Genomic DNA, 13,652 nt, shown 5'->3' with positions numbered 1-13,652 from the left:
CTGATTAACAAGAAAGCCAAGCTGTTCAGATCTTACCAGACCCTTCACTCTAAGGATGTGAAAGCCAACTCTGTGACCTTCTGGGTCATGAGAGGAGAGCATTTGAGAAATTACCAAATTGTGAATACATACTACGCACTTCTTATTAATCTAATCACAGATGATCCTTCAGGGTGGGGTTTTTTTTGCTGTGTTTTTGCATTATAAGGGCAGTGCAGAAAGATTAAGTGAAGTTCAAACTAAGTTGCATGTGGATAGAAAAGTTGATGGTAAGAGAAAGATGAAATAATTTTGTAATGACTTAGCTAATGGAATTTCCCCTGGGGTATCATAAACCTTTATACTAGATGTCGGAATAAAACAAGAGTTTTGTTTAATTTATATGTAGATACATTTACAGAATTATGATTCTTATTTTTATATGCAAAGAAGAGCCATCAGAATAGCTAAACCTATCCTGATCCCTAAGAAGTGAAGCTGCCTGACTGCAATGTCTGAGTTCCTATATAATATGTGGTTCAAGAAACTAATAAAAGCCATATGTAAAAAACCTCTCATGCTGTCTTTTGACTGTCACCATCTCCAGGTATGAACATCAGCGTAGTTAAATACTAACATTTCTTCCGAGCCCATGTGTTTTGGTTTCCTGAAGCATCCATATGCTCTTGTGTTTGTTTCAGTCAATCAGCTAATGAAGCTAGCCAGTCATCCTCATTACTGCCAGGATAAATCAATTTCTAGAGCTTATTTCCAAGTCCTTGTTATGTTAACATAGTTCCCTTCAAACTCTCAAGGCACAGTAATACTGGATTACTTGGTCTCTAACTCTGCAAAATTAGCACATCACAAGAACTGAGTTTGTCTTTTCCTTGAGTATTTGAAAATCAAATCACCTAAAGAAAGCTGGTCCTGGTCGTAGTCATATTTATGGGATTATTTTTATTCATTTACCTTCAATTAAAGATCAGAAAAGCCTAGAAACCAGCAGTTTTGTCTGCATTAGAAAGCAAACTTTTCTGTTTTATTGGCAAATAGTCTGCTTGTCAGATTACATGATTAACCTCCAGCAGAGGTTAATCTGTGGTGCCAAACATTCCTATAAACAAATACAGACACTTTTTGTGGATCACAGCATTTATAGAGCATGCTGGTGTGGCAGCCTGCTGCTCCTGGCATGTGTGACCAGGAGTACAGGGTGCTCAGCAGTAGCTTTCAATGTAACTCGTCCAGTACTTGCCATTCTCGATTCAGAAACCACAACTCATGCAGAACAGAGGCTCTTTCAGGTAAGGGAGCTACTGAACACTTTTCCAAATGTTTTCTAAGCTTTTCAAGGTGAATTGTGGTTCATCAATTGAAGGAAGGGGAGGGATGAGAAAAGAATATGTGATTAATATCAAATTGCAGCCTGCCAATTCTTCCCCAAATCTATTTCAGCAGCACTTCAGTATCTAAAACATGCAAGTGGCACATCACTGTGGGTAATCGAGCCTTCAGCTTTCTCCTCCTTACCTTTAATATCTCTCTTGGGCTTTTCCTTCTCTAGCTGCCAAAGTCCAGCTGAGAAGGCCAGTCTTGAAAGAGAGCAGTCATGTTTCTATAATTGGCAGGAGTCAATTGAGCTGGCTTAGAAGATTTGACCCAAATATAAACTTTGAAGATGGTTCTCTAGTTTCCTAATTATCCAAATTCCAGATTATACAAAGGTTTCAGGTGTTGCCTGGGTGCAATAGCTGGATAATCAAGGTTATACTGCACCAGAGAGAAAAGCCAATAACTTGTTCTTTGATGTATAAAACAGAACAGAGGTCTAAAACCTCATTTGTCTCAATAAATGGCACTGCAAATGCAAACTTAAGACTTGGTGAGTCTATCAGGGTGAGACATTTCCAGTACTTGTGGTAGCTTATTTATGGAGGACATGTTAATGTTGTGCCTAATTGCTTCCCTATGCTTGCATTTAGTAGGAAATAGTGTTTTTATTTCCTTTTTAAAGTCTTAACTGCTGGTTTTATGTCATTAACCTTTCTAGTCATTAAAATAAATAGGTTTTGAAATGTTTAGTTTGCTTTTTAAAAAAAAAACCTCTGTGGGGATTTTATCTACTTAAAGATATCCACAACCGCCTGGGATTCTGAAAGGCCTCAATGATGATCAAGGTCCACTGGTGATGGCCAATGAAGAGGACAGTCTTTTATGCTGCAGATCTGTTCATATTGGCAGGACTGATTTTCTTTCATGTTTTATATCATACACAACATAATCGAGCTATCCTAATGCATTCTGAAGCTGTGCAGGCTTCCGGGATTATTATATTTTTGCTATCAGTTGTATTCCATCTTGCATCATATATTCTCATGTGTGTTAGTGAGAATATCTCTTCTCTTCCTTGGATAGGGAAAATCTGGAGCATGGGAGTTTATAAGAACATAGAAATGACTTTACAGGATCAGATCAAAGGACCATGTAGACACTGTGCCATCTCCAAACATGGCCATAAAACTCTTCCTTCCCTGTGGGCATTCCATTGTTTGTTAGTGTTAGGCTGGCTCCTGTCTGGAGAAGAGCTCAGTACAGAATGTATTTTTGGGAAAACATGTGAGTCTGGCTATTTTCTGTGTCCCCTTCTCTCATACTCCTCCAGCATTTGCAGCTTTTACTTTAGGGATGTTAGAGGATTCTGCTTTTTGCAAAGCTTTTCAGAAAAACATGTAAAGCTGTATTTTTTTTTTTTTAGAGCAAATAATTGTCAATGTCATTTCAGTATTTTTGCATGCAGTAGAATGGATAGCATAATATATATAATAAACTTAAACACCATGTTAGGGAAAAACCAAGCGAGAGGCATAAGCAGATGCCTCAGGAAGAGTAAGGAGGACCGACGTACACAAGTTTCCATCTACTCCTCTCACAGCCTCCACCTGTTTTCAGCTCTTGGACAGTATTTGCCCGATGTAGTTTCTGTGTTTTCAAAAATTCAGATTTCTCTTCCATTAACTTGTTCAGTCTCTCCTGAGCTTCTGTAAACTTTAAGCATCTGCAACATCTTCTGACAAATAAACTGACTACCTAATGCATATTCATCCTCCTCCTTTTCTTAGTTTTGTACATGGCTCCTAGCATCACTTGAATTCAGCTGTTAATAGCTGTTGATAGTTCAGTATTTTTATATTCCTATTTCAAAATACTTTATTGATACTTCATAAATTACTATTGTATAAAGTAATACTGTAGAGCTGAAGCCCTCCATTTATAGGCTCTAATTTAGAAAATAATTGATGAAAATAGTATTTAAACATGTACTTAAAAACCAGCATATGCACTAGGACTATCTTGAAGTGACATTTTTAAATGTCCCAATTGCTACTTTTTTTTTTTTTTTTGTAATATCTTCATGCCTGCTTAAAGTTGTCTCAGATTCACCATATCCAAATGCATACCCTGCACCCGTGACACAGACTGGGTGTTACATGCTGATCATTGAATATTTTCTTTTAGCTTGGTTTGGAGAAGACATGGCAAATGAATACATCCTGTGTGGTGGAATGCCCTGTGAACTGTCAGCTCTCTGACTGGTCCCCTTGGTCTGAGTGCTCCCAAACATGTGGCCTTACAGGTCAGTATGTACCTTTGGCATATTTGAAAGACTAAGCTTGCTTTTTTTTTTTTTTTTTTTTTTTTTTTTTTTTTTGACTAAAAGCAATAATATCTCTATTCACAGAACTAGAAAATTTAGCTAACTAGAGAGAGTGATGGGGATCTAAATCAGCCTTATTCATGGAAATAATATGCTTCAGTGAGACTGTACTCACTGAAGATAATGACAATTTGGACCAGAATAGTTTCTGACTCTGAGAACAAAGTGAGATATGATGAATGATATATTGAGACAAAAATAAACACTGATGTCAATATTTATTTTTTAGACAGAGGGGGGAGGAAGAGAAAGGAGGGATTTCCTCTTGAGTTTCATTAGTGGTGAGTTTAGAACAACATAACTTGTAGAAGAGCAAAATTATTAAAACCAACAAATTTACTCATCGCAGAATTCCATATTTTTAAACACAGAAACTGGGCAGGGGGACAAGTTACTTTCAATGTGATCACATTAATTTGCTTTTTCACAAAATGTTGCTAACCAGTATCTAAGGTTTTTTAAATCAAATCTATGTCAGAGAATGGTTATCAAAGGCACATTCTAGTTATGGAAGAACTCTGGCACTGATATATCTCAGAATAAGGACCTGAAAGCACCATTGTGCCAGGCAACTAAGGTATACAGGCTACTGAAAGAGGAGGGTAGAAGCCCATCTATAACGCCTCTTCATTCTGTCATCGTGTCTGGAAAATGTTACTACAGATATTGGACGGTTAGTAGTATATGGATTCCAACTTCAACTGCTAGGCTCAGAGTAAAAGGATATTGCATCTTTTTCTGTTCCTTGGGGAGTGCACCAGAGGAAAAAGGTCTAGGCAAAAACATCTGAAAGCTCTGGCCACCTCAGAATCCCAACAGGAAGACCTGTGGATTTTTTAATGATAACAGTTAATAATTTGATACTGCAGTATCTAATAATGTAATAATGTTTCAGTTCTTTAAACTTCTCTTAAAGCATGACTTCTACATTCAAATAATCTACACTTCTATATTCAAAATAATCCTCATAGTGAGAGCTGAACTAACATCTCTGTTGAAGGGTTAAATATGTTGTCAGATTTTCCTTTACAAGCTTCTGTTTATAAACAAGACCTGAACAATTGACCTGATATTTTTCTGAATGAGAATTATTGTTGCTTTTTCAAAATATGAAGGTGGGTCACTATCTGAAATCTCTGTGCTTTGCAAATATAGAATTTACTTGTAGAAGTGAGAAAATTTGTTTTAAATTGTAATGTAAAATAGCTTTCAAATTTTCAGTGTTTTTAACATGATGGCAACTTCACATGTAAGCCTTGAAGCTGTAATTTTCCTATTAGGCAGGAAGTTGGAAGTAACTGCTGTTTTTCAATAATTGTCCTGGTTTTGGCTGGGATAGAGTTAACTGTCTTCCTAGTAGCTGGTACAGTGCTATATTTTGGGTTCAGTATGCAAAGTATGTTGATAACACTGATGTTTTCAGTTGTTGCTCAGTAGTGTTTAGTCTTAAGTCAAGGATTTCTCAGCTTCTGAAGGCCCACCCAGTGAGAAAGCTGGAGGGGCACAAGAAGTTGGCACAGGACACAGCCAGAGCAGCTGACCCAAACTGGCCAAAGTGGTATTCCATACCATGGGACGTCATGTCTAGTGTATAAACTGGGGGGAGTGGGGGTGGGGGGAATCGCCGCTTGGGGATTTACTGGGCGTCAATTGGCAGGTGGTGAGCAATTGCACTGCGCATCATTTGTATATTCCAATTCTTTTATTATTACCACTGTCATTTTATTAGTGTTATCATTATAATTATTAGTTTCTTCTTTTCTATTAAACCGTTCTTATCTCAACCCATGAGTTTTACTTCTTTTCCCGATTTTCTCCCCCATCCCACTGGTTGGGTGGGGAGTGAGTGAGCGGCTGTGTGGTGCTTAGTTGCTGGCTGGGGTTAAACCACGACAGTAATAACCATCTAATAAACCCAGTGACCACAAAGCTGAACTGCTTTTGTGCAGCCATGCAAATACGCATAAAGTTGAGGAAGAATTCTGTATGTAAGAATTCTGCTTGTTGCTGTTCTTTGGGTTTTTTTTTCTCCAATACTTTTCAAGAAAATCTTTTTTCTCCTGTGACATCTCCATTGGAGCAGCTGTGAATCCAAGAACGATGAGGCTTCACTTGGCAAACATCTTTCTAGCTAGCTGCTGTGAACACAGCTGTCTGGGAGATTGATACAGTTCTGCTGCATCGTGGCTTGTGTAGCTTGCTCTCAGCAAAAGATTCATGTCATGATCATTAGGGTGTTCAATTCCAAATGCATTAGATTGAAATGTAGAATTAAAGACGAATTGTTTTGGCCAGCCAACATCAGATGTTATGTAGGTAAATCTGTGTAATGACTGAGTTTATTATAAGCCTCAGTATACAAATCTAAATATATACATCTTATTTCAGATTTGGTTCATATATTTATCTATATATAGATTAAAATACCACAGCTGTGTTGGTTTTGTGGAAACCTTTGTGAGGTGCCAACTCTAGCGCAACCACTTTACCACTACTTCTGGTACACAAAAAATTTTTTGGTTATATCACGTGACCTCTCTGTGATGAAGCATAATGGTCTAATATCCACTGCAAGATGAAAGAAGCAGAAATTGCTGAAAGGATAAAAATGTCTTCCTCTTTATGTTTATGTAAGTATTTGAAATAGAACCTGTATCTCAGTGATGCTGGGTAGTGTGCTACTGATGGTTGAAGAGAAGATTAATGTTGAATAAGCCTATTTTGATTTTCTTTGGGCCTGAGTGAAGAATCCTCCTTCTCCTGCAAAATCTGCATGTCACATTATCCAGACAGAAAGTGAGGGAAAATTGCAAGCTCTTTCTGGTTGCTGGAATCAGACAATCATAGGACATGCGATTCTGTATTAACTTGGGGAAGAACCAAACATGTTGGTCTCTTCTAGCAGCAAACTCCAGATGAGGAGCCGGAATCTCCACTGAAGTGCCACAAACATATTGCCACATTCAGAAAGAGTATTTTTCCGCAGGCTTCTGAACTAGGGAATTACTACTGTTGTTTGCTGTTACAGGAGCAATCTGAAATCCTAATCAGACATCCTCCTGCACTTCTTGCAGTACAAACAAATGATAGAATATAAAGTGTCTGACTTGGAAAATATAAATCCATATAACAGACAAGAGCCAACAGATCAGCTTTACAATCCAATTTGTCAAAAGTGGAAAAAATTACTTCATTCAAACACAGCACTTGAACCGTCTTGAGGAATAAATCAGTCTAACCACTTTGTTGTTAGTTATATTGCTGTTTCTTATTTACAGGAAAAATGATCAGAAGAAGGACCATAAATCAGCCATTTCAGGGTGATGGGAGGCCTTGCCCTTCTCAGATGGAGCAATTCAAACCCTGTCCAGTAAAACCTTGTTATCGATGGCAATACGGTCAATGGTCTGCATGCAAAGTAGAGGTAAAAGCAATATGGGACGTTGAAGTTATGGAGCTTGTATATCTAGGCATATTTGTGATATGCTTAGATACCTGCTTCATAACACAGTAAAAAATTTGCTTCCACCTCTTATACAAAAAATAAAGATTTATTCTTAGAGTTCATATTTCTCAACAGATACAACAATGTCCTACAGATATTCAAAGTATAAATGTAAACTTTGGTACCCGAGCAGCATCTTTGCTAATAATTGAAATCCTTCTATTGTAAAAGAATATTTGTGGAAATAGATTGGCATCCTAGAAAAGATCCCCACTTGAGATCTTGAGATACTGCTGTGGTTGGAATGCAAAGGCATAATTAGCTCTATACTTTAAGAGACAGTAGTAGCAGCCAGCAGAATTTTGGGGTTGTTTTTTTATGTTTGTTTGTTTCAGAAGTAATGAACAATGTCTTCCCCCCCGCCCCCCACTGGAATGAATAAGTAGTTAAGCAAAAAATAATAGGAGACAGTGTGACATGTAGCTCAGATCTAGTCTTTTGGCACTTTCTTCTGTCCAGCATCCATGTATGTCCTCCTTCCCCAGGATGCTCAATGTGGAGAGGGAACACGAGTGAGGAACATTTCCTGTGTGGTTTTTGATGGATCCATTGAAGATGTTGGCAAAGTAGTAGATGAGGAATTCTGTGGAGAAATAGAGCCTATTATAGATGGTAATAAGAAGATGATACTTGAGGAAACCTGCACTGTCCCTTGTCCAGGTAACAAAGCTATTCAAATAAATGTTGCAGTTCAAGATTGGTTGGGTATCATTACACTTATCAGTGCCTAGCATTAGCCACAGGCAATTAAATATTTTTTGCATGCTTTACTGATTGGATTCTTCCATCAGATGACCAACAGAGTTACTTTCCAGTAGTGGCTTCATGACAATAAATCGATTAGAAAAAACACCAGATTTCAAGTTTTATAAAAGATTGCACCTAATAACAACACATTTTTTCACAAAATCTTTTGAAATAAAACCTGTGTTTATAAAAAAGAGTATTGTTTTACAGCTAAATATTTGCTTTAAGTGCTTAGATCACCTAACATCTTTATTAATACTTTTAACTGGCTAAGAACTTGATGCCTTTTATGGGTGTCTAAGGAAGGTAAGCTAGGGAGTCTTATTTTTTTGCTTAAAGAGGCTATTCCAAATGAAACTAGTATTTTGATCTCTGAGAAAATGTGAATGTTTCTAGCTGGACTTGACATGCACTATCATTGCCCTTGTAGACTGAATCCAAAGGAGCTGTTATAAATGATTGGGTCCATGACTGTCATACTGAGAAGGATTAAGAGCCTATAACAGCTGTTTAATTTCCAGTAAAACTCCTCCAGTTCATTTGAAACACTTATTTGTAGAATTTGAAGTATATTGCTGTTGTTCAGTAGAGTCATTAGTGATGCATCTTCAGAAGTAGTGATTAAGTCCTTCAGTTCTAATGTAGCTATTATTCCATACCAGTACTCTCTTTTTGTTCTCTTGCAACTCTCCTCTTTCCAAGAATTTTTTTCTAGTTCATTTCAGATTGGACTGATGGTAACGTTGCCTCAATAAATAGAAAATAATCAAAATCAGAGAGGCTTCCATCACTGCTTTGTGGACAGCATCCCAATCGCATGATTTTCACATATTTTTACTTATTAAATGAAAATTGGAAGAATAAAAAGCTTGTAGTTATGTTTTCTTGTTAGTCAAATTTATTAAAAAAAATATAGCTGCTTACTGCTCACTTTTAAAATTTTGCTGAACAGGAACCTGTTCTTCAACAATCTCGCATTTAGCCAGCAAGAATAACTGCCCTGTGGGGATGTGCTAATGATACCCTCCAACTAATGTTTCCAAAAATCACTACTTGTTTTCCTATTATGTGTACATCAGTTCTTCAATTATTCATTTCTTCGCATGCTTTCCTAACGTTGGCAAATAAAATTCCTTCATTAATCAGGCATCTGGTCAACACAGTACTGATTATATCTGTCATCAGTATAATGCAAGGTAGCATGAATTTTTAATATCTCTTTCACTGAAATAATGAGAACTAAGAGGTTTATTTATCAGTCTGTGCACAGTCTAGTCCCATTTTCTACTGCAGTTTTAACAAAATGGTCTCTTTGTGTGGTGCCTCAGATCTTCCTTAAATGTTTTTTGGCCAACCATGCTAATTAGTGTCATTAGTATAATTTTATTTTTTAGTTTTACACTCTAAGATAACATTCTACAAATCTCTATTATCCTAACATGAAATAGCCAGAGCAGACATTTTAATCACCTTCCCATTTCCCTTTCTTGCAGAGAATGTTCCAGCAGTTGCTTCTACTGTCTGTTTAGAGAAATTCTGCATGAGAATAAGCAACAATTAATCTTTTAAAAATGAGACAATGTTTTCTCTTTCTAAGATCAAAGAAGAATTGTGAACAAATATATAAATTTAGCACAAGGCATACGGTGTGCAATACACTAAAATTTACAAAAATCCAGACATCGGGCGGAGTGTTCCTCAGAAATTCAAAATGAGAGTGATCTTAGGAATGCTACAGGAAACTACCCTGCTTTAGAACAAATAAGCTTGTGTATAATCTTTGTATTACTATTTTCGATTGCACAGATATTCAGAGAGTGTCAAAATATTTTCTTCTCTTAAGTATAAGTCATGTTAAAAAGAGGAACAAAAGGAACTATAAAGAGGGAAAATTAAGAAACCGGATTTGGACATTTTTTCCTAAGACATATTTGGTGCAAAAAACTCTTCACATATGATGATTGGTCATCTTATATAATTGCTATTTGACAGGGGACTGTTACTTGAGAGAGTGGTCAGAATGGAGCCTTTGCCAGCTAACCTGTGTTAATGGTGAGGATCTCGGCTTTGGAGGGATACAAGTCCGATCTCGGGCAGTGATCATTCAGGAATTAGAGAATCAACATCTCTGTCCAGAACAGGCTTTGGAAACAAGACCATGCAATGGTAAGCACCAAAATATACATCATGCCACTTCCTGTAAGAAAGAAATACAGAACAACAACAGTTTTACTTTCTTTCTGTTCATGGTATCAAATTTAGGCAAATATAGATTTGGTAGACATGGAAGTGCACTTAAATTTTTGTTTTCCAGATACCAACTGTAAACAGAAAAACATTCAAATGCTGACTATAATATGTTACCACTTTAAACACAATCTTTGGAGAATTGATGATCCTTTTTTAATAATGAAATTTCTTTTTATGATATGGGAAAAAAATAGTTGCCTTATCTGCTTGATAACATTAATAAAGAGAAATCTTTAAGTTTTGATACATAACCAAATTCAGATTTCTCTCTACCCTTTGAATTGTTAATCACATGACAATGACATTAAAAAGTCTCAGTCATGCTTACCACTGGTACTGGACAAAGTATCTAAGAAAAGTAATTTCCTGTACAGACATTTCTTGTCCACTCAGAGGCCAGACAGATCAGGCAAAAAGAAATTTTATATTTACAAGGCAGCTAAGGTGCAGAAGGACTTCATGATTTGCCCCAGGCCATATGAGAGGTGTACAGCAGAGCTGTACAGAAGCTAGATGCAGCCCAGGCCACTCCACCAAGCATTGGAGCATTGTCTGAAGCTTAGTGTTACCAGGAAAGGAACCTGACTCCTACATGAGTTTTGCGCAACAGATGGGCCACAACCATTATGAGGTTATTGGAAACGTCTCTTTTGCCCATTAACTACATTAGGCTTACTCCATGAACAATGTGTACAACCATTATAGTTAGTGTCTGGGACACATCTGGTCTATTCTGTATGTATCCAGCAAGTGCAGGAGACCTTCGGGCCTCCCATGTGTGCAGTGCACCCTTCTAAGTTGCTGGGTGAAGGAGGAAGGGGCCTACTTAGCCATAAAAGCCATTAAACATAATGAGTATGGTCTACTGATGAGTGTGGCTGCCACCAGTGGTAGCCTAAAATCTTGTCATCAAAATTCTTGAAAAGTGGATGTTCTCTGTGTAGATGGCCAGTGCTATGAATACAAGTGGATGGCTAGCCCATGGAAGGGATCTTCTCGAACCGTATGGTGCCAAAGGTCAGATGGTTTAAACGTCACAGGTAACTACTCTTTTTGTATACACAAAAAAGCCTGGAAAACAGGTGGATGATGACTTTTCCCAAGAGATGGAAATTTTTTTTTAAAAAGAATCTGCTAAAGACACTTGTTCCTGATGTATGAATCAACGTGCTGTTGTCTTGAATCATCATGTTTTTGCATACTAAAGATGTAATTTCTTTTCCAGAATTAAGCAACATGTAATGCTAAAAGTAAATATAAATATTATCTTCTGTACTGGACTGGGACTGTTTTACATTGTTTATTTCTTTTACCGGAGACATCTTTACACTTCTAAATTTAGGGTTTCAGATTTCAAGCCCTACAACAAATAGAACTTTTATGTATTAAAGTTCATTTCAGTGCCTATACAGAGGCAGAGAGATGCAAATCTTGATATAATGCATATATAATATATCTCCTTAAAATTGCAAAATACCAAATTTTAATAAATGTGCTAATATAAGTTTATTCCTTTACTTCAATGACATAAACCTATAGCAGGATACTTCAGTGGACAGCTATGGGATGTAGTTACTTTTTGTGCAAACCAAAGCACAAAACATCATGAGTTAAGGATGACTGAGTTCTCCAAATTCAAGAAAATCTTCATATATATCTATTTGTATGAATTTATTTATCAGAATTAGGGATTAATTTAAGCTAAGAGTTATGCATTTGTTGTTTAAGTAATTTTTATATCAGCCCAGGGGATAGTAAGAGGATCCCAGAGATTGTAAGCACATCCTCAATGCCAGCCACTGTCAGGTTAGTCACAGGAGGGGAGCTCTAATTCATGGACTACCAGTACAATTCTTCTTGATGATGGAATCCACCACTACTGTCTATTGTAACAGTAGAAATAAATATCTGTATTATTTTTACAAGGTTTTGAAATAGTACTTAATACTCCAAAGTCTCTTTTGCAAGTGTCACCTTGTGCTGTAAGAATATTAAAATGCATCATCTTCACAACAAATGCAACAGGGCATTATTTATGCACCTTGATTGCTTCCTGCCTAGCTAAGATGCTTGTATGGTAAGTAAATCTCTAAGTAAAAGAATTCTTATTGAGATGAATATATGATATTATCTATTAAAGGTCCTACAGGATTTCAAAATAAATAGTGTCTTGGTGATTATGGCTCTGAGATGTTAAAATCAGAGTATTCATAAATCACAGTCAGTCACATCAAAATAATAGTTTGTTCTGATGTGACTGAAGACCACCACGTGATAAATTCCAGGAAAGACAAGTGTATGAATATGTGTTGTTACCAGATTTTTCACGATAGGACCTCCTAGGCAGACTAACCTCGGACCTATATTGTATCTCTTTTTTCAGAGTTTGTTTGTACGTGGTTTTAAAGCTGTAGTAACTTTCTGATTTGAAATGAAGACTAGTTCAAAATTCCAGACACTATGTAATCACCCGTTTCCATGCAATGCAAAACTGTATTTTTCATATGTTCCTGATAGTTTTCAAACAAAACACTTAAGTATAATGTTCTGCGAGAACTTCTCTGGATGAAGTATACACTTGTGAACCAGATTGTAATTTACATTTGAACTTTTTTTTGAAAGTCGTTTGTATAAACTACGGTATTTAAGAGCTCAAACTGACAGATGCACATACATGATTGATTTAAATGGAGATTACCTATTTTGATCTAGAATCAAACCATATCTCTGATTACTGTGTTCCTTTGCTGCCTTATTGCTGCACATTTGGCTCTAACATAGTGTATTGTAATTCAGACATTATCAAATTTTTATTATGAGTCCTGTTGGTATTTTAAGGCCTTTACTTACTTACTTGCATAATATTATTGTGCTGAATAGTTCTTTTTTACTTGAAGGTGTTGTTTCCCATGGGTGATGAGGCAACTCTTTCCTTCTGCAGCTTCCTTGGATGGCTGATATTTTATTACATAGATTCCCACAGGCATGTGATTTGTATGCTAGGATGTATGATTTTGCTTTCTGGGGGTGGGGAAAACTTATGGCAATTAGCAGGGTTTTCTTTGTTCTTCATCAACCATCCCATTAACACTTGGATCTATGTAACCACATCTAACTGCATCTGCAATGGTCGTGACCAACCTCAGCTTTCAGGATTTCATCATCATATCACACCAGTATAAAAATGTTATTAATTTGGGAGATGCAAGATAAGTTGTCCTGTAGCAGTATAAATTTTAACCTACATGATGCATATCCCTCTTCTGTAAGCTGGAAGGAAACCCAGGTAAATTCAAACTGATTCTAAAGTCATTCTGGCTGAAATGATAGTGAAAGCCTGATTGTGCGTATTGGTCCATAACAATAACTGCACTGTACATAAAGCTGAAGAAATGAGAACTAGGACTGTATAAAAAGGAAAAAGACTGAAACCTGCTATATGATCAGTATCAT

At 36.7% G+C, this 13,652-nt stretch overlaps 1 protein-coding gene across 1 annotated transcript in view; it reads left to right on the top strand.

Annotated features, from left to right (window-relative positions):
• The window catches only part of THSD7A (thrombospondin type 1 domain containing 7A), a 297,588-nt gene that overhangs the window by 273,718 nt on the left and 10,218 nt on the right, over nucleotides 1–13,652 (top strand). Inside the window, exons 22-26 of the mRNA XM_075049941.1 lie at nucleotides 3,499–3,616; nucleotides 6,976–7,121; nucleotides 7,688–7,862; nucleotides 9,942–10,115; nucleotides 11,144–11,239. Coding sequence (XP_074906042.1) covers nucleotides 3,499–3,616; nucleotides 6,976–7,121; nucleotides 7,688–7,862; nucleotides 9,942–10,115; nucleotides 11,144–11,239 — 709 coding nt within the window. The remainder of the gene's footprint in view (nucleotides 1–3,498; nucleotides 3,617–6,975; nucleotides 7,122–7,687; nucleotides 7,863–9,941; nucleotides 10,116–11,143; nucleotides 11,240–13,652) is intronic.

The sequence above is a fragment of the Buteo buteo genome, chromosome 2 (genome assembly GCF_964188355.1).
Source record: "Buteo buteo chromosome 2, bButBut1.hap1.1, whole genome shotgun sequence".
In the NCBI taxonomy this organism is placed as follows: Eukaryota; Metazoa; Chordata; class Aves; order Accipitriformes; family Accipitridae; genus Buteo; species Buteo buteo.
This window is presented reverse-complemented; position numbering and strand designations above follow the sequence as displayed.